We start from the raw sequence: 18,111 nt of genomic DNA, 5'->3' as shown, positions 1-18,111 counted from the left end.
TATTATATTGCTGCTGAGCAAGCTCCAAACAAATAATGACAATAAAAAATAATTTCAACATAGACTCATGATAAGCATGGGGGGAAATATCTTTGCGAGATAACGTGCAATTCATTTCCAGCCACACAGACACAAATACAGATAAGGCATTATAAATGCACTGTGATAATGGGAATATTCTTAATGATTTATGTGTTTCTTCTTTTTGAGCTTGTGTGGTCTTCCCCAGGACTGTAAATGAGTAGAAGTAGTAAAACAGGCTAGAGATGACTAGATATACATATGGATAAAATATGGATCAGAATAAGAAAGGACTGCTATTATATACTCTTATACATCTTTGTCAGTGGTTTTATTATAAAATTTGCAATAAGAATAAACTAAAATCTAACAAAATCATGTACAATAACAACCTGCTCACGTTATACTCGCACCCCATGTCCTGTTTCAACCTTTCTCCTCAGCCAAACTGTTATCACCTTGCCAGAAAGTGCTTACTCATACCAGGTTAAAACTCCTATCAGCTGAACCATAATCCTGTCTTGTCATTATATAACTTAATTTATCTGGCACCTGCAAGATATGTGTGTGCCTTTACCTGGCCTTTGCTGTTCTGTCAACTCCTCTGATAGTACCGCCTGCCTGTGCTGCTGCTGCTGTTCCTGATACACGGGCAAGCTGCACATACTAGCACACACCACAAACACAGAGACAGAAGGAGAACAAGCAGCCAGGCAGCCAGACGGACGTACGGTTGGAAGGAAGGCAACACACACCACCATGGGCTGCTTTAGCATTAAGTGCGGGCTTTTAGCCGGATCTGTGTTTGGGGCGGTGATAGCCATCCTGGGAGGCATCCTTATCCCAGTGGGGGACATGATCATTGAGAGGACAGTCAAGAAGGTATGGTGCTCATGTTTCACCCTTGGAATCAGGATAGGGAGTGATAGAGAGTGTGAGTGTGTGTATGTGTGTGTGTGTGTGTGTATGTGGAGATCAAGGTGAATCAGGTGAAATGAGAGGGAAGAGGCGTATGTTGTGGAAAGCTGCTCCAAGCACTAAACAAGAAGCCGTGCAGAAAGCCAGGCGTGCCGTCTTGTTTTCGTCTGTCAAAAGCATGTGTGATTTCTTTTTAGACATTGTAGAGACGGTCTAAATCTGAACGATCTTTTAAAATAACAGAGCATCCTCCTTTTTCATGTATCAGGGGAGCTGCTGGCCTGCTGGCAGTCTTGAGGCATGTTAAAAATAGATTGTGTGTGTGTGTGTCTGTGGGGTTTTAGGAAGCTGTCATTGAGCCTGGAACGACAGCTTATGACAACTGGGCAGCTTCAGAGATCGCAATTTACAGGCAGTTCTGGTTCTTTGACGTGAAAAACCCACAGCAGGTCGTGCAGGAAGGTGCATTTCCAGAGGTACAGGAAAAAGGACCGTACACATATAAGTAAGTTGGATTTGTTTTCCTCCTGCATATCATTTTAATTTCAAAGTCATTCGGTATAGTGATATTGTTTTAGTCCTTTATCACATTTATCTCATGGCACACCACATGCATTCATGACCCTCTCCTCATTAAGGACAAGATATCTTCCCAAAGCGAACGTCACATTCAACCCCAATAATACTGCCTCCTTCGTGCTGCCCTTGGGTGCCATCTTCGAACCATCCATGTCAGTGGGACCAGAGGAAGACACAGTCACCTCACTCAACCTGGCAGTGGCCGTAAGTGTCAGGGGCTGTGCATAGTGATTCCCAACTTGTGTCAGCTCTGCTTTTAACAGTTTCTGTACCCTCTTTTTTTCTTTTCTAATGCCAGTACGAGCACATGCCAAGGCAAGCTGTGCTGGCTTGCTTTTCAAACATTAATTTTAGATTCCAAACCTTTTTTGTCTTATGACCCTCCGTATCATTTTGTTTATAACGAAAGAAGGGTTACACTCTACCTTCCAGGATGGTTCATTTAAATCACAAATGAAAGCAAGGATAAAAGAAAGGGCTCATCAATGTATTGCAGAAATTGTGTATTTTCTGTTTCTATTTCATGAACTAATTAATTAATTAATTTAATTTTTTTTTTGTGATACCACTGAGGAACCTGGGGCCTGTTCAAGGAAGCGGATTTATTGCAAACTCTGAGCTTGTTAACGTTGACATAATGGAAATCCTGAGCTTTCTATTCCAGAGTGAGATCTTAAACTCTGGTCTGCTGTGAACATAATAAGTTAGATGTTAGGTGGTTACTTGTTATATTTAGACAGGGTTTTGTTACCACAGTGACTTTATGGACAGCACATCAGCTATACACTAGACTGAAACATTTACTGTACATTACTCTAATAATCCCTGCAATATACTAATAACTTTAAAATAATAAAACGGGACACACTGTAGTTTAAAGGGAGTTATTGAGTCTAGGCTACACATGGTCTGTTAGCATTTTAAGTTGAAAATGTTAACACATATAGTCAATAAGTAATGCTGAGCAACATTTTAAAATGTACGACAGATGTATGAAAAATGAAATTAGTAGTTAAGAAAGGCTTCAGTTACATAGATTGTCAGCGACCGCCTCTGGAAACCTTGAATCGCTGGGGAAAAATGTATATTTCCTGACTGGTGGTTCTTTGTGTCATTCTGAGTAGTTTGGGAATGTTTGCAGCCAAGTCAGTGTCTTCCATGAAAATTACAGGTGACCACTGCACCCATTCACCTTCACTTTTCCTAGGACCAAACCAGTTTCTGGGTGATTTTTGGTCCAGTACCGTATAGATATTTGGGATCAATTTCATGTGTACGACTCTCACCAACCTCTAGAAATCACCTGTACTCATTTTAGTACCTTATCCCAGGTACTATGATCAAATTGAAAACTCTGAAAACTGTGGCGAGTGATCCGAGTAGGTACTAATGGAAAAGGGGATCTAGAGAACAGCTGTTACTACGGGATCACTGATCGATCTGTAGGCCTGTTTGACGAGATCTTTAGTTTCACAGCAAATGCCAGCAACCGCTAGCAACCATCTGCCAACCAGTCAGGGAATACACATTTTTCCCTCACAATGGGTGGTTTCATATGGCCTATTCATTACATTTAAAACTGGAAGGTAAAATTTGACAGGATTTAAGCCTTTAATCTCTTAGGGGAAATTTAAGTTGGGTTAGAAATGACTGAGTTGATGATGCTGAAAGTTACAATTCCTCTTTTCCCCCTGCTGTACAGATCCACATTTACTTTCTTCAGTCCACAGGACAAAAATAGAGACTGTTCAGACTGTGCTGAAATTAACTAACTAGCTATTCTGGAACCCAAAAAGCTGAGTTTCCTAAATCAGAGTTAATCAACTCAGAGTTAAGGGTTAGACTGAGAGTTCATTAAACACACCTGCTGGAACAGGGTGCTGACCTCCAGGTCTGTCTGGAACAAGTGCACAAATTGGTAACTGAATATTGAGGGCAGCATGGTGGTGTAGTGGTTAGCATGGTGGTTGTTGTCTCTCTGTTAGCCCCGTGATAGGTTGGCAACCTCTCTAAGGTGTTCCTTGCCTCTTGGATAAATGGAAGAGAATGGATGAAAAATAGAATATTACTTGCTAGATGAATGGGGCTTTGATTAGCAAAAGAAGTTGACCTGAATTTGAAATGCATTTAGCTGCACTAAAATAGCAAATCTACACTAATCTTAATTTTAACATTATACATATATAACCCAATATACTTGGGTTGGTTAGTAAGATGTTTACCAGCAGATAGTATATGGTATAGCCAAAAAAGCTAATATGGGAAGCTAATATCTCTGACAGCTCCAACAACTTACTCTGACAACTTTAACGCTTTAAATGAATAGGCGGCTTAACTGCCACGTTGCCCTGGAAGTTTGCAAAATATACAACATGTTTGCATATTCACTCACACTCTAAGAAAAGGTTTTGAAATGCTTAGAATAGCTTTAGTGGTACTTCCTTTTATAGAGGCGTAAAAAAAAAGTTCTCAAGAATTCTCTTTTATGAAAAATTATAGACACCTCAGTGTTATCTAGTATCACCTTTATCATCACTATCTTTAACTAATTGTTCTCTGTATGACTTTATCAGTCTGTCACGCTGTGTTGGGAGATTTTTGATCCACTTTACTTTATAATGCTGCTTAAGCTCATCTTAATTTATTGTCTAAACTCAGTTTGATATTCACCTTTATACTTACACACACACACACACACACACACACACACACACACACACACACACACACACACACACACACACACACACACACACACACGCACACATCTCTTACTGTGTTTGAGGGTGGAACATACAGACAAGTGGCAAGTCAATGGCAATTTTTCTTTATGAGCAGTTTATGAGTGTTCTCTCAAAACTTTGATAAAGCTTTAACAATGAGTGTGAGTTTGCTTGTAGTGCTTGATTGATTGATTGATTGGTAATTTATTTCAACATGTGAACAATATACAAGTACATTTAGAAAAGTAATTAAGAAGAATCACTCTCATAAAAGAGGATTATTTTCTGCCTTATATCCTGAGACAACAGCTGCTCTTGTTTGCACATTTAATATATGTACATAATACATATGGAACCATATTGCTTTTTTTTGTGTGATACCTTCATTGATGATAGCATTTTCCAAATGTAAGGGTTTGTGTTTTGGATTTTCTTTCAGGGGGCCTATTCATTGCTTCCTCCAGCATCACATATCTTGCTAGACATGGTCATAAATAGCACAAATTCTTCCCTATTCCAACACCGTACAGTTAAGGAGCTGTTGTGGGGTTACCATGACCCAATATTGAAAGACACCATCGGCCTATTTTCACCTGTAAGTAAACACTTGTACCAAATGCCAAATGCAGCATAAAAATCAATTATTTAACAAATTTGAATGAAATATGTTTTCCACAGTATAATGGTACCACTGATGGCCCCTACAATGTCTTCACTGGAAAGGATGACATTTCAAAAGTGTCTGTAATTGACAGATGGCGAGGAGAGACGTGAGTACAATTATGACTAAAAATACCGCATTTGAAGTCTGTAACTTTGATCAAAATTAGTTTAATGGATAATTAGATGTTACATTTTAACTACAACCATTTATTTATTTTTGTTGTTAAATCCAATTGTCAATTGTCAGTGTTTCTGACAAATTCAATCTTGTCCCACAGGAAATTAAGCTTTTGGAATGATACATATTGTGACATGATCAACGGGACAGGTACGTAGGATAAAGTAACATGTGTTCATGTACATGTAACGTATTTCTACAGCTCCTGATGCAGATGAATTACCCTTATGAACAGATTTTTCCCTGATTCTTTTCCTTAGATGGTTCTTCCTTTGCTCCGTTTGTGGATAAGGATGTACCCCTCTATTTCTTCTCATCAGACATCTGCAGGTGATAAATAATTTCATTTGTAGGTAAAATTTAATTTGATCGTGCCTGATATCAAGATCTCTTGGTATTTCCTGGAAAGGCAAGTGTTGGAGCTTTACTGTAACCTTTGGACTTTATCCTATCAGTAACCACTAGGGGTCAGAACTTTGTTATATACTCCTGTGTGAATAAAGTTGCTATGTGGAGCCAAAGATGAACCTGAATTGACTTCTTATCTGTTTGTCTTCAGGTCTGTGTCAGCTAGCTATGAGAAAACTATGAATCTTAAAGGTATTGAGGTCTACCGCTACAGCCTCCTACCATCCACTCTAGCCTCTCCTGTGGACAACCCAGACAATAAATGTTTCTGCAGAAATTATGAAACCACCAAAAACTGCACCTTGGCTGGAGCACTGGACATAAGTTCCTGTTCAGACGGTCAGTCAGCATACAGCATATCATGATTCAATTGGAAATTCATGCATCCTAAAGTTATAAGGATTTATCAGTCTGCCCAGCAGCTTTTAATTCTCTGTTTGTCATCTTAACAGGTAGACCAATCTTCATCTCTTTGCCCCACTTCCTTCAAGGCAGTGAATATCTACGGGAGGTTGTGTTGGGCCTACACCCAGATGAAGAGCACCATAAAACTTTCCTGGATGTGGAACCTGTATGAACCAATGCTATTTTATTTGATGTTTTTTTTACATTTTAGGAACAACAGGAGTTTGTAGATGCTAACTTTTATTTATTGTATATTTCCACTAGATTACTGGTTTTACCCTTAATTTTGCCAAGAGAATTCAAGTCAATATGATGTATGGACCAGCAAAAGACATTACGTAAGTTATCGTTCACCTTTTTAAAGGAATTAAGAGGTGAAAATTTGCTGTTTGTGTAGATTCAACAAATATTCCGTGGAAGGATGCAGACAGACAGAACACAATTATGCCCTTCCAAAGCAATTTGTAACTCTTACATGACCTTTTTCAGTATGAAGGTGCCTTTTTGCAATCTTGTATGCCAGTTAAAGAATTATGAAAAATGTCCAAAAGGCTACAGTGTGGTGGCTTGAGTTACCAACAGTGTAAAGAACCCAGGACTAAGCAGTCTAACTAAACAAAAAATAAATAAAAATAGAGCTACTGAATCAGGAGAAAATGACTTGGGCTAAGGAAAAATGGGATAACTGTGGGATCCTGGCAAGTGTTAGGCTATTATTTAAGTTAAGCTCAAGCATTTGGATAGCTTGTCTTGCACTGGAATGTGAATAATTTAGAAAACTATCGGCTATTGTCTTTACACGTGCCGTAGCTAACAACATCAGTTTGCTAATACATAGCATTAACCATCTTGGAGTTAATTTGACTTATGGTGTTACAAAAATAGCAAAATTAAATGTTTTTAGACAGTTAGAGGCATTTTACTACTGTTTCAACCAAGCGATAATTGAATATAGTTATTTAGGTGCTTTTTATCTGTCTCAATGCATCTCTTGCCATAAGCTAACTATGGCTAATGGTAGCTTTAGAGAAATTACATGAAAGAGCTATTTATATTCTTATATTTATATAAGAAAGTGACTAAGCAAATTTCCTAATCTTTAAAACTAGCTGAAGAAATACATTTTAAGAGCAGTGAATATGAATTAATTAACTCTTTGTCCTGCAGGGTGCTTAACAAAGTGAAAGATCACACGTTATTACCTCTTGCTTGGATGAATGAGGTACGTAAAAGTAAAAAATTATGTGCGAAGCCTGTTTGTTCACTTTTTTTTTTAATAAGTCGTTTTTTCATATTCTGTGTCCTTTGTGTAACCAGACGGCAACGCTGGATGATAAAACTGCTGACATGTTTAAGAGGGAACTTCTCTCCCGCATTGATATGTTGGAGATAGTACAGCAAGTCTTGCTGATTGCAGGTGTGATCATCTTTTGTGTGTGTTTAATTGCCTTCTTCTGTGTGAGGAGGAAAAGCAAAGCAAACCTTGGATGAATGAATCATTCATTTTACTGTTTGTTGTATGAGCACAGTGCATTGAAGCTGCTACATCAAACGTTTTGATATAGACTCGCACTTTTTTGGAAATTTTTGCGTTATTTTGAATTATTATACCTCCTGTGATAACTGGGAGGGATACTGTGATTTTGTAAAGCTGTAAAGAACTCATTTGCCAAGTATAATTTTAATTGCAAACACTGTAATATTAACTGTATCAGGGATTTCTAGAGGGAGAGCACATGGAAACTACTCTTAACTGTCAGGTAATGCATCAGACCTCTGAGAAGAGAGACATGGAATAGTTTGCCATCATATGAAAGAAATGTACATGAATTTAAATATTATGTGAATGTATGCTTTGCTGAACTAGTGTATTTAAAATAAATAAATACTGGAAAAGAGAGACTGTTATCCAATACCCTATTCCTGCATTGTTCTTTATAATTACCAGGATATGAAAGCAGATCTGCCGTATATCCCTTTTGGTCAGGATACAGCTTGCATGGCCCCCATGGCTAAAACAAATCTCTGCATCACTTGCTTTACCTTGAGTGGCCTATAAATCAGACAGAGTGATAAAATAAAGCTGGTGGGATCACTATACTCTGGTTGTGAATGGAACTTGTGATTGCTTGGTAGGAAAACAGTATTTCTGCCACTCTTTAGTAGTTTTAAATGACCCTCTGCAGGGTCCTATGGGTGTCTTTGAGTCTGCTGTTCCACACGAATCTTGCTTGTCACTTATACTGTAAAGCGTTTTATTGAGATTAAAAAAAGGCAAGTCTCTTTGCACTTATATTTGAGATTTGGTGTACAAGGCCTGTTTGAAAGTCTGAATCCTCTTAAGTTTCCATGTCCAGGTATGATCTAAATATTTGGCAACTTTTAATGTTGTCTGTTTGTGAAGTACAGTGCTGTTAGTGCTTTTGCTACGCTTACATCACTCTTGGATCTACTCTTATATCCACTTGCATGAGTGTTTCATGTGATTTCACCGTGAACTTTAAATTGAAAGTGAAACTTAACGTCTGTGTCAGGCTGTCCAAATCTTTGAAATAAGCATCAGTGAATACTGGTGATGATATTTGGTATCCAGCTACTACCCAGAGACTAAATTGCAGTTTTCAGTGGAGTCCACAGGGTTACACACCAGAGGCTCAACAAAAATTTAATTTCAATCTCCCTACTAAATCCTCAGGCGAGCAATTTTGTCCACTCAGACAAAGCCTTCAAACTGGTACAGGAGTGGAAACTTTTGAAAAAGAAAGCATGGAGTCCTACTTGAAAGTTTTCTTGCTAATCCATGACTGTTGGCATTTTATTGTGTTTTTCTATCCAGGTATACTATTGCATAGTGAATCAAAATGTGATGGCACTTTAATGCATTCATAATTCCATTAATTTTCACAAGACCTCCAGTACCACAAGCTGAAATCCAGACCCCCAAACAATGACAGAGCCTCCACCATGTTTAATGGATGGCTGCTCACACTCATTGTTGTACCTTTTTCTGTACATACTGATACACTTTGAACCAAAAATGTAAAATTCAGACCCGTTGCCAACTTTTGTACAGTACTGTAGTATTAAAAATGTACAGGACCATTAGAAGTTTGTCTTGTGCTGTGGTTGTACAGTAAACACTAAGATTTGTTGGTAAAACTGGGAGTGATCTGAACAAATTTATTCAGGCTACCATGACATTAATAAATAGAAATACATATTTTTCATAGGACTAAAATTACACTGTTGACATGATGCTGGAGAGATCTGTACGAGAGAACGCTAGAAAGTCTTTTTCTCAAAATCAAAATCATACTGTATGCCTCTACAATTTGCAGACAGTCGCAGTTAGTTGGCGAAATATGTTGAAATTATATACACATTTAAAACACAATACCTGGCACGACATTAAATTAAAAGAATGAAACATCCAAACAAACAGAGAAACAACAACAAAAAGCTCTGTACACAAGCAACAAATAATCGCTATCTACATTAACTATGCTTAGGAGGAAAAAATTGGCTTTTCACATATGTTGAAGGCTCTAAATCACAGACTACCTCACTGACAATTACTACTTCTGAATTAAAAGTATGTCCAAGTTGCTGGAGATAGCTCAGAAAATGTGGATCCAATAACGGATACTGTCGTGTTTCAGCAGCTGCGTAGTTTTACACTAATTAAAATGTGCGTATCTGCTAGCTTGGTTGCTAAAATCTAACCGAGGCGAGGATTTAAGACACCTTCTATGAACATGCGTCTGTGTTGGAAATGAGAGAATTATGATACAATATGCAGATTAAACATGAGGCACATATTCATACAGCACATGTACATCTGAGTAGTAGGAATAAATATAGACGACATGTATGCAACAAGAATTGCCATTTGGGTAGCATCAGCACTGGACGTAAAGCTTGGCCTTTGAACTAATAGAGTTTTAACTTTCGTCCCTTCAACACCACACTTTTTATTGCCGTGGGCTCTTAGCATGACCATTGTTTTTGTAAACAGTATGCTAACTACATATATTCTCAAAGTCCTGTAGAGTGTCCCATAATTTAATCGTTTGGTTAGTTAAAAAATAAAATATTCAAAAAGGAGTAGCATCTAATAAACATGCATCTGCCTATTGTTTGTCCCTTTTCAAACAGCTCCATTTAACACGAGCTTTTTAAATGACTTTCCTCTTCTTTCAAGAAGCACAAATTGACTGTGAGCTGTTGTCCAACTAGTTCAAATTCTACTCCCGCTTTAAAATATAGCAGCGACCTGACATGTATTATGGTTAGCAATGTCAGCAGAGACAACAGATTCTTAGTGGCAGTCATAATAGGGCTGCTTTGATTTGTGTTGTGACTGTGAAAAAAAAAGAATGGCTCATGTCACAGCCTTCTGGTCACAGTACCTCATGCAAAAAAAAGGACATATTGCTATATAACATTTCCCCATGCTTCTCCCTCTAATGTCTATCAACTACGGAGCTCTGAGGTTGAGATGAAAGTTGGAATATGGGGATCTGTAACTGTTTTGTGGGGACTATAGGAAGTTGTGCATGTCTGTTTTTGCAGCTGCAAGCTCCTTCTGTCAGTCCTCTGGGTGATTGCGTCTATTGCGGCTCTTCCTCCGGTCCAGCAATGGTTTCAGTTTGGCCAAATCCCCTCTGAGAGGTCCAGGCGGCTCCGATGGCTGCTGCTGCTGCCTCTGTTGGAGGTTCTTGAGCTCCTTTCTCTCTTTGCAGTATTGTTGCACTGCCAGGTTCTCTGCGGGACTGAAGGCTGCCAAAAGGACCTTGGGGTGCAAAGAGCTGGTCCATGCCCAAGGCGACTGCTGCTTGTCTGTCAGCATGCTCACCATGGCTTCACTCAGCACATGCAAACGGATTTTGGCGACAGTGCGTTTAAAGCCATTCTCGGAGGTCAGGCAGTAGTAAAGACCCTGGTCGGACAGCTGCACAGAGCGGATGAGGAGGCCGTGCTCGGTGGAGAGGACGCGGTCACTCAGCTTAACCTGCAAAAATATGCAACAAAAATCCTGGCTAAAAAATGCAGATTTAAGGGATCACTTAATGATTAATAAGATAAGATTCTTTATTGTCGTTATTCAAGAATGTACAGCAAAATTATGGTGCACCGCCAGGATAAGGACTCTTTGCAATCAGCTAATGAACACCTATGAGAAGACTAACATTTTTAACATTAATAAAGGGACTATTGCTTGTAAGACCGTTGTTTATTCCTCTAGTATGGTTATTTTTTACTTTAATTTGTCACTCAATAACGTAGGGCACAGATTTATTGCATGACTGGAGACATTATAGGAGAGAGACTCTTAAGAAATCCTGATAAGAAGCCTGTCAGAAAATTGTGCAATGGCAAGGATGACCGTTGTATGACTTGTCACACCCTCAAAAGTCAAATTAGAAAACATGTTTATTCATTTATGCATGTGCTTTTATCCACTGGCTAAATAAATGCCTGTAATAAATATCTTGGTGCTATCAAGAGGGATGGCGAGTGGCGAGACTTGACTAGGACATTCAAGTCTCAGTTATTCATGATTACTGATTAGAAGATCGGAAGACAGCAAACTGTGAATGTATATTTTTTTTCTAAAAAAAATTGAAGTACCCCAAATTTTATATGTGTTTACTGCTCAAAATTATAGTCAATAATGACTAAAAGTACGCCTGAAATGTTAATTTAAACCTAAGAGCTGTGGGAAGTTTAAGTGTTGGTTTGGCCACCTGAAAGTTAAAGTTAAAGACTTAAACTTCATTGCAAATGCTTTGGTCACCAGGATATTGATGTCATTGCCTGTACTTTATATAGAATGCTTCTTACTTGTCTGTAAACCCCTGCCAACTACTTGCTAAGCAGTAACAAAACTGTGAAGAGTGTGACTTAAAGTGGAAACAAAGACTATTTGTCTTCATAGCAAAAGCTGCTACATTTAAAAAGGTGTTGTTACAGCAGTAAGGAACAACCTTTAATTTGAAGGCGGACATTCTCTGATTCAGATGTGGTTCGCACTGTTAGAAGTTTAACTATAACTCAGAGGTTAGTTAGCAAGTGTTTGCAGACAAGGCCTTCCATGCAAACTACAAGCCACTGTGGCAATCTGTGCGATCAATGCACTAATAAGGGAGTTTTGGGGGCAGTGCTCTCCTTGCAATCGATTTCACCAAGTGACAGGCAGCAACCTACACCAACCACTTGCCAACCAATTAGGGAACACACATTTTTCCCTAGGGACTAGAGGTTGCCAGGGAGTCACTGCAATGACAGGTATTTTAGATATATGTGCTTGAAGCGCTTGAAGCTTCATGAGACTCGTCCTTACAGCTTACCACTGCATACAGCATACTACTTCCAAATCAGTCTGGCCTCAATTTGGAAAAGGCTCCAGTGATTACACATCATAAAACTGAAGTGATTTATTTTAAGATCCCCCCCCCCCCCCCCTCCCCCATGCAACCCTGCTCGACAGAGGTGAGAGCTAAATGCATAAAAGATGTGTTTTCATCATGCCCAGCTTTGTTTAAACTTTCGCTGCCTTTTAAAATGCTCCCTCTATTTAAGTGCCGTCAAACATTTGCAAAATGTTTCCCCACTGAGCATTGAGTGTGTCGAGCCATTAGTAAAGGCCCATATCATGTTTGATCTGTATCAACACTTATTACGATGCTCCCCTGCCAATAAGCATTAAGAGTGTCATTCCTCAGGCAGTGCACATCCTGATAACTCATATGAGCTCACTGGATTGTTACGACATGTTTAATCTTTGCTGTAATATTTAACCAAACACTGGAGCAACCCCCTACGGGCTGACAACAGGACATCTAATCAAATCGCTTGCATCGTGAAGGGTTTATCTTGTTAAATTCTGCAGCTAAAGTGGGCCGTAACATTGACCTCTTGGAGGTCAATGTTAATGGAATTATGAATGCATTAAAGTGCTTTAAATGTCAAACAGACCTCTTTTCTTCTGTCATTGTCTCGCTGAATCAGCCAGCGAATAGACGCCTGAGGAGACTTGGGAAGACACTCCAGAAAAGTGGTGTTGTTTTTTACGCCGTACTGTGTCATCTCCACTGCGTTCCTGTAGGCTAACAGACACAAAGACACACATGCAGACACAGGCAGACACATGCACAGGGTCAAGAAAGGCAATTCATACGTCATTTGCTGACAGACACAAAGAGCACAGATGGACTCAAATCTGTCTCAAGCCTCAACAGTGAGAGCGAGATGTTGACTCAAAGCTTAGTCTGACACCTGCGGCACAACCGAACCCCACCCCAGACTTCATTTTCCACTAACAATATACACTTTGACGTATCAAACCAATTCACTTATTAACTGTGTCATTTTTCTCCTATCTAAACGGTTCATCACTCAGTCGGGTGTATGACAGGGTTGCGACTAATTAGCGGTAATGGCCATATGGCTGGTTCCCCACGCTCGTGTTAATTTAGTAAAGTAAACTGTTCATGGAAATTGAACACTCTGGGGAGCCGATTCTCTCCTCTCATTAAACCGCACCTGCTAGTGGACTGGATATATATTCATGAAGAATGAAGTCTGGAGTACGAACTCAAAAATAGGCCTAAATGCTAGCAGAACACACACAGAAATATGTGCAGGCACAGGCTGTGTGTAAACCTCAAATGAACTTACATTAGGGAAGAAAACTTACAAATCCAGTTTATCAAAACAGCATTAGCATTCATGAAGGGTCATGTTTCTGGCCACCTATACAAATATTAGTCTAATAACTAAACCTCTTTTAGCTCTGTTTTGAATCTTTCACATTAATCAGGATGCCTTGAGCCATTGTTACCTTTAAAAGGATATTTCCGGAGCTTTAATTACCTTTTAAATTGAATCCTCTACACTGAGTGAGTGGATTTCCATGCATAATATCCTGCCTTCTGCTTCTCCTGAAAGAAGGAGGGAAAAAAACTTGGTCGATGGCTTACAAAATAAAATACACAATCATAACAACCGTCCGTCTGTCATATTGAAATGGTGGAAGAAGCAGTCGCTGCCAAAACAATATGAGGAAAATCTGACCATGTTCTTCCACTCGGTGTAGAACACTCATATATAACAGCTTGAGGAAAAAAGCAAGTAAACAGCTGACACATTTCAGAGACATTCTCTGCAGAAAAACAGAGACGCGCCTTTTGTTCTACGACCAAACTAAATTTGGCCTGCGTCTGACTGAACTGTCAGGAGACAGGCAGCTGGTCCTTAAAGGAACCAGAGAGACACCGGAGCAGAGGCGAGGTGTCGCTCATACCTCCTCGTCTGTGTTATGTCTAGGCGCCGGAAGGGAAACTACAAAAGTGGAATCTGGCTTACACAGAAGTGTGCACTGAAGGATTGCAGTCATGTGATCTTTTGGCCTTCACAAGTTTTGAGCAAAACGTTCTATTCCAGTTTAACGTATAGCACATCAGTTGCTTCCCATGCTTTGGAAAGTCGATTGGTTTGATATTTGCTGTAACTTCACTGGCTACTGTAAACCTCACTGTAATAATCCTGCAAATTGCAAAATGTTAAGTATAATCAAAGTGAACAAAAATAGTGTTTAATATTGAAAAATGTAAAAGTCGCTAATGTTTATTTAAGACTCGTGAAAGTTTTGCCTCCATGAATGGGTTTCCTGTCAACACCTATCAGTGCTTATTACCACTGAATAATTTGTTTGGGGGCTTGCAGAATGTTTTTTCATGCAATACAAGAAAGCAATCCTCACTGGGTACAATTAAATTTAATACTAGCAGGAAACTGTAGCTATAAACCCTCAAACTGGAAACGTTTGTCTACCTTTTGCCAGTGGGGTAGAAGCGGGAGCAGCTCAGTCCATCCCAGGCACAGTAGGGGTCTCTGGCGAGGCAGCAGTCAGCGCAAGCTGAGCCGTAAGCCTGACAACGGTGCAGGGAGACCTGCGAGACCCCGAACTCCGAGCTGGCGTACAGCTGTTGCTGCAAAATAAACAGTTCAAATGTCAGCAGCCCTGTTTGTCTTAATAAGTGGCCGGCTGACAGGAAAATGAGGCAGGGCACAAGAAAAAAAAAAAACGGCTTATTATTTCCGTGCCTTTGGGAGGCTTATCACGCACAGGAGATTACTGTTGAATGCATTACGTAGTGGCCTTGGACAGTGAATGTTTTTAAACAATATAAGTGCACTTAAGATAAGCAGATGCATACATAACATATTCAGAATGCTTACTTTTTTAGAGGATATTCTTAAGTTTGTAACAGGAGCCTTATTCTGAAAAACAGCAAAGACAAAAACAAAGTTCAGAGTTTGTGTGTTGATGAAATAAACGTAGAACTTTCTGGAAAATATACATTTTAATTCACAACACTTAGATGAGAAAACAAATACCAGACTTTATGGTAATTATATAGCAAAGAATGGGCGCTCTCAGAGTTCTTGTTTCATGAAATACAGTCCAAAATAAATCAGGCCCTATGAAGCTATTGCCTATAGAGTGTTCTACAGGAATAGTTCTCCAGGCGTCTTGAAGGAACCTCAAAGCTCTTCGTTGGATGTTGGCTGCTTTTGTTTCTATTCTGTGTTATGATGATCCCACACTGCTTCAATAATGCTGAAGGAAGTCAGGGCTTTGGGGAGGCCAGTCCATGACTGATAGTTTTCTATTGTATGTTTTTCTATCCAGGTATCCTTTTGCTGTAATGGCAGTATGTTTGTGATTGTGTTCATGCTGGAAGATAAAGCTGTTGCCATCTGCTTCCCAGATGGTATTATTAATGCATACTCTCTGCATTTATATTTCCATCAATTATGATAAGATAAGAAGCCAACAATCAGTCATGAAAGAGCCTCCACCCTCATTTGCCAATGGCAGTAGACTAACTGTTGTACCTCTTGCCTGACGTCTTCCCTACATATTTATGATGGGGTGAACCAAAAAAAACGAAAATTGGGATTCATCCCTTCATAAGACCTAATAACCTGATATTTACTTTACAGATGTTGATATTTATGATATTAACTTTATAGACTTCAAGACACCTCTTGATCTTGAAAAAGAGCTTGCAAAGCAAACATAATCACAAGGACTGCAATGCTGGTGCAAAAAAGCACAAATCAGTCTAGAACAGGGGTAGGCAACTCCAGGCCTCGAGTGCCGGGGTCCTGCAGGTTTTAGATATCACCCTGGGTCAACACACCTGAATCAAATGATTAGTTCATTAGCAGGCCTCTGGAGAATTTCAAGTTATGTTGAGGAGGTGTTGAGGTAATTTAGCCATCTGAATCAGCTGTGTTGGATCAAGGACACATCTAAAAACCTGCAGGACACTGGCACTCGAGGCCCGGAGTTGCCTACCCCTGGTCTAGAATAACTCTGGACAGATGTCTTTAGTAGCCTGAGAAATAAATTATGTCTTCTAAAGAGACAAATCTCTTTAGATTGAAGTCTATGTGTGGCACCATTTGGTAGAAAGATCAAAGGAGACTTTTTCTTCTGATCACAGGTCTATCACCTAAGATAAAGCAACATATGCAAAGGTTCACTTGAGGGTGACTTCCAGACTTGGAGTATGCTAGCATGTTTCTCATCACTCTACACTGCTCTGCACTACAGAACATCCATCTCGCAAATGCCACCCTGCCTTTTGTCTGTCTGCCCTTGGTCTTTGTGTAGTGGCCAAACACATCCTCCTCCCAGTCCCTGCCTTTGATTTAAGGGGAGAAAGGGGATTAAAGTGAAAGAGAAAAAAAAGAGAGAAGGAAGAAATACAGAGCAGACCTTAAACACTTCCAGCTCCTCCAGGATCAGATCGTCATGCAGGGAATGGTTGCTGGGTAGCACAATCACCTTCTGTATTGTACCTTTGTCTGAAGGGCAAAAAAGCACACGTCTCATGAGTTCCAACCACACACATGCATTTAACTACCGTGTGAAACAGATACGGCTACGCAGCAATGAACCTCTAGAGTTGTGAGGCATCAGTAAAAGCAGAACACGACTGCTGGTGGAAAAAACCCCACCAGCTCCACCAGCAGTCTGTTTGTCTTTGCCCATGTTTGCTTTTGAATTAGGCATGATAGCCATGACCAGTTTCCAAAAACAAAATCAGCTGTGACAGGAGTGGGAATGGAAGCTCTTAAGGCAGGTCAAGGACCACAAAAAGGGCAAAATGCAGCTCTATCCTCATCAGTATGGCTCTTTTGGCCTGGGAATTTGAGCAGCAGAGCAGGGAGGAGGAGGAGGAGGAGGGGGTACAGTAACAGCTCCTGGAAATGCCTGATAAGACCGTCTCCCCCATCCTTGAGACAAAGCGCCATTTCAGGAGCAGATATGGGTACGCGGCACTGGCTACTCTTCAAAAATCAAGGCAGGAGGAACAGAAAGGAGAGGCTGCTCGATAAACACCGGCAGCTGGGCGAGAGACTCCCAGAGCAGTTTGCTGAATGCCAATGTTCACACGTGGACAATTACAAGCATGAATGCACACGCACTTCTGCTAACAAACACACATTTTTCTATTATCTAAATCTGGTGTTTTTAAGCACAGAAACACACTGGCATATATTCGACAAATATTCACTACACAGCAAGCTGTTGCACAATATTGCATGTCAACTAAATCAGAACTGTAGAACCGTTTTGGAACTGCATCACTTCGAATGCTTAAGTTATACTTCTGCAGCAAAACTATGTAGAGCCTATGCAGCTAATGTAAGTGACTGATATTGTTACCAAACTTTATGTTTCACATATTAGTGTTAGATTATGGTATAGGCTGCAGTGTAGGGTTTCAGAAGGTTTTGCACGTATGATGCACCGACAGCATAGATGTAACGATTTAATGGGTCTGGCATTTTTCACTTTTTTTACTTTGTCAGTGAGGTTTGGATCATTGGAATATTTGTGATACATGACAGGTTTCTGGAGACTGGGTGTCATCTTGTCAGCCAGTATTTTGGTATATCTGCTTATGGCATTCATGTTGTTGTCTGTAAATATCAGCCCACCACTTCCTCAGCCTTTTGTACTCACGCAGCGCCATAAAACGGTAGCACCACCATGATAATACTGTTATCACGTGGGTCAATGGGTTGAAAATGAGAAAAGTGTTGATCATACATTTAGGCTGATGAGAAAATAATCACATGTTACTCTGCTTTATCTCAATGATCACATGCAACTTTTAGCATTACATTTTTTTC

The 18,111-nt window shown here is 39.8% G+C and overlaps 2 protein-coding genes across 5 annotated transcripts in view; one reads left to right on the top strand and one right to left on the bottom strand.

The window, feature by feature from the left end:
- Positions 1-421: 421 nt before the first annotated feature.
- Positions 422-9,322, top strand: cd36 (CD36 molecule (CD36 blood group)). Its single transcript, XM_026146473.1, has 12 exons — positions 422-903; positions 1,284-1,444; positions 1,578-1,722; positions 4,681-4,836; positions 4,920-5,011; positions 5,183-5,232; positions 5,343-5,412; positions 5,642-5,829; positions 5,943-6,061; positions 6,160-6,233; positions 7,063-7,117; positions 7,213-9,322. The coding sequence occupies exons 1-12, from the start codon at positions 781-783 to the stop codon at positions 7,384-7,386; spliced, it is 1,407 nt and encodes a 468-aa protein (XP_026002258.1). The 5' UTR covers positions 422-780; the 3' UTR covers positions 7,387-9,322.
- The window catches only part of sema3c (sema domain, immunoglobulin domain (Ig), short basic domain, secreted, (semaphorin) 3C), a 45,104-nt gene continuing 36,315 nt past the window's right edge, over positions 9,323-18,111 (bottom strand). For all 4 annotated transcript variants that reach the window (XM_026146468.1, XM_026146469.1, XM_026146472.1 and 1 more), the window contains exons 13-18: positions 16,688-16,776; positions 15,139-15,180; positions 14,731-14,888; positions 13,771-13,838; positions 12,874-13,004; positions 9,323-10,906 (exon numbers count right to left, since the gene is read on the bottom strand). In XM_026146468.1, coding sequence (XP_026002253.1) covers positions 10,484-10,906; positions 12,874-13,004; positions 13,771-13,838; positions 14,731-14,888; positions 15,139-15,180; positions 16,688-16,776 — 911 coding nt within the window. In that variant the 3' untranslated portion in view covers positions 9,323-10,483. The remainder of the gene's footprint in view (positions 10,907-12,873; positions 13,005-13,770; positions 13,839-14,730; positions 14,889-15,138; positions 15,181-16,687; positions 16,777-18,111) is intronic.

This window comes from Astatotilapia calliptera, chromosome 17, assembly GCF_900246225.1.
Source record: "Astatotilapia calliptera chromosome 17, fAstCal1.2, whole genome shotgun sequence".
Lineage (NCBI taxonomy): Eukaryota > Metazoa > Chordata > Actinopteri > Cichliformes > Cichlidae > Astatotilapia > Astatotilapia calliptera.
The sequence above is the reverse complement of the archived record's forward strand: the minus strand, read 5'-3'. Positions and strand labels throughout refer to the sequence as shown.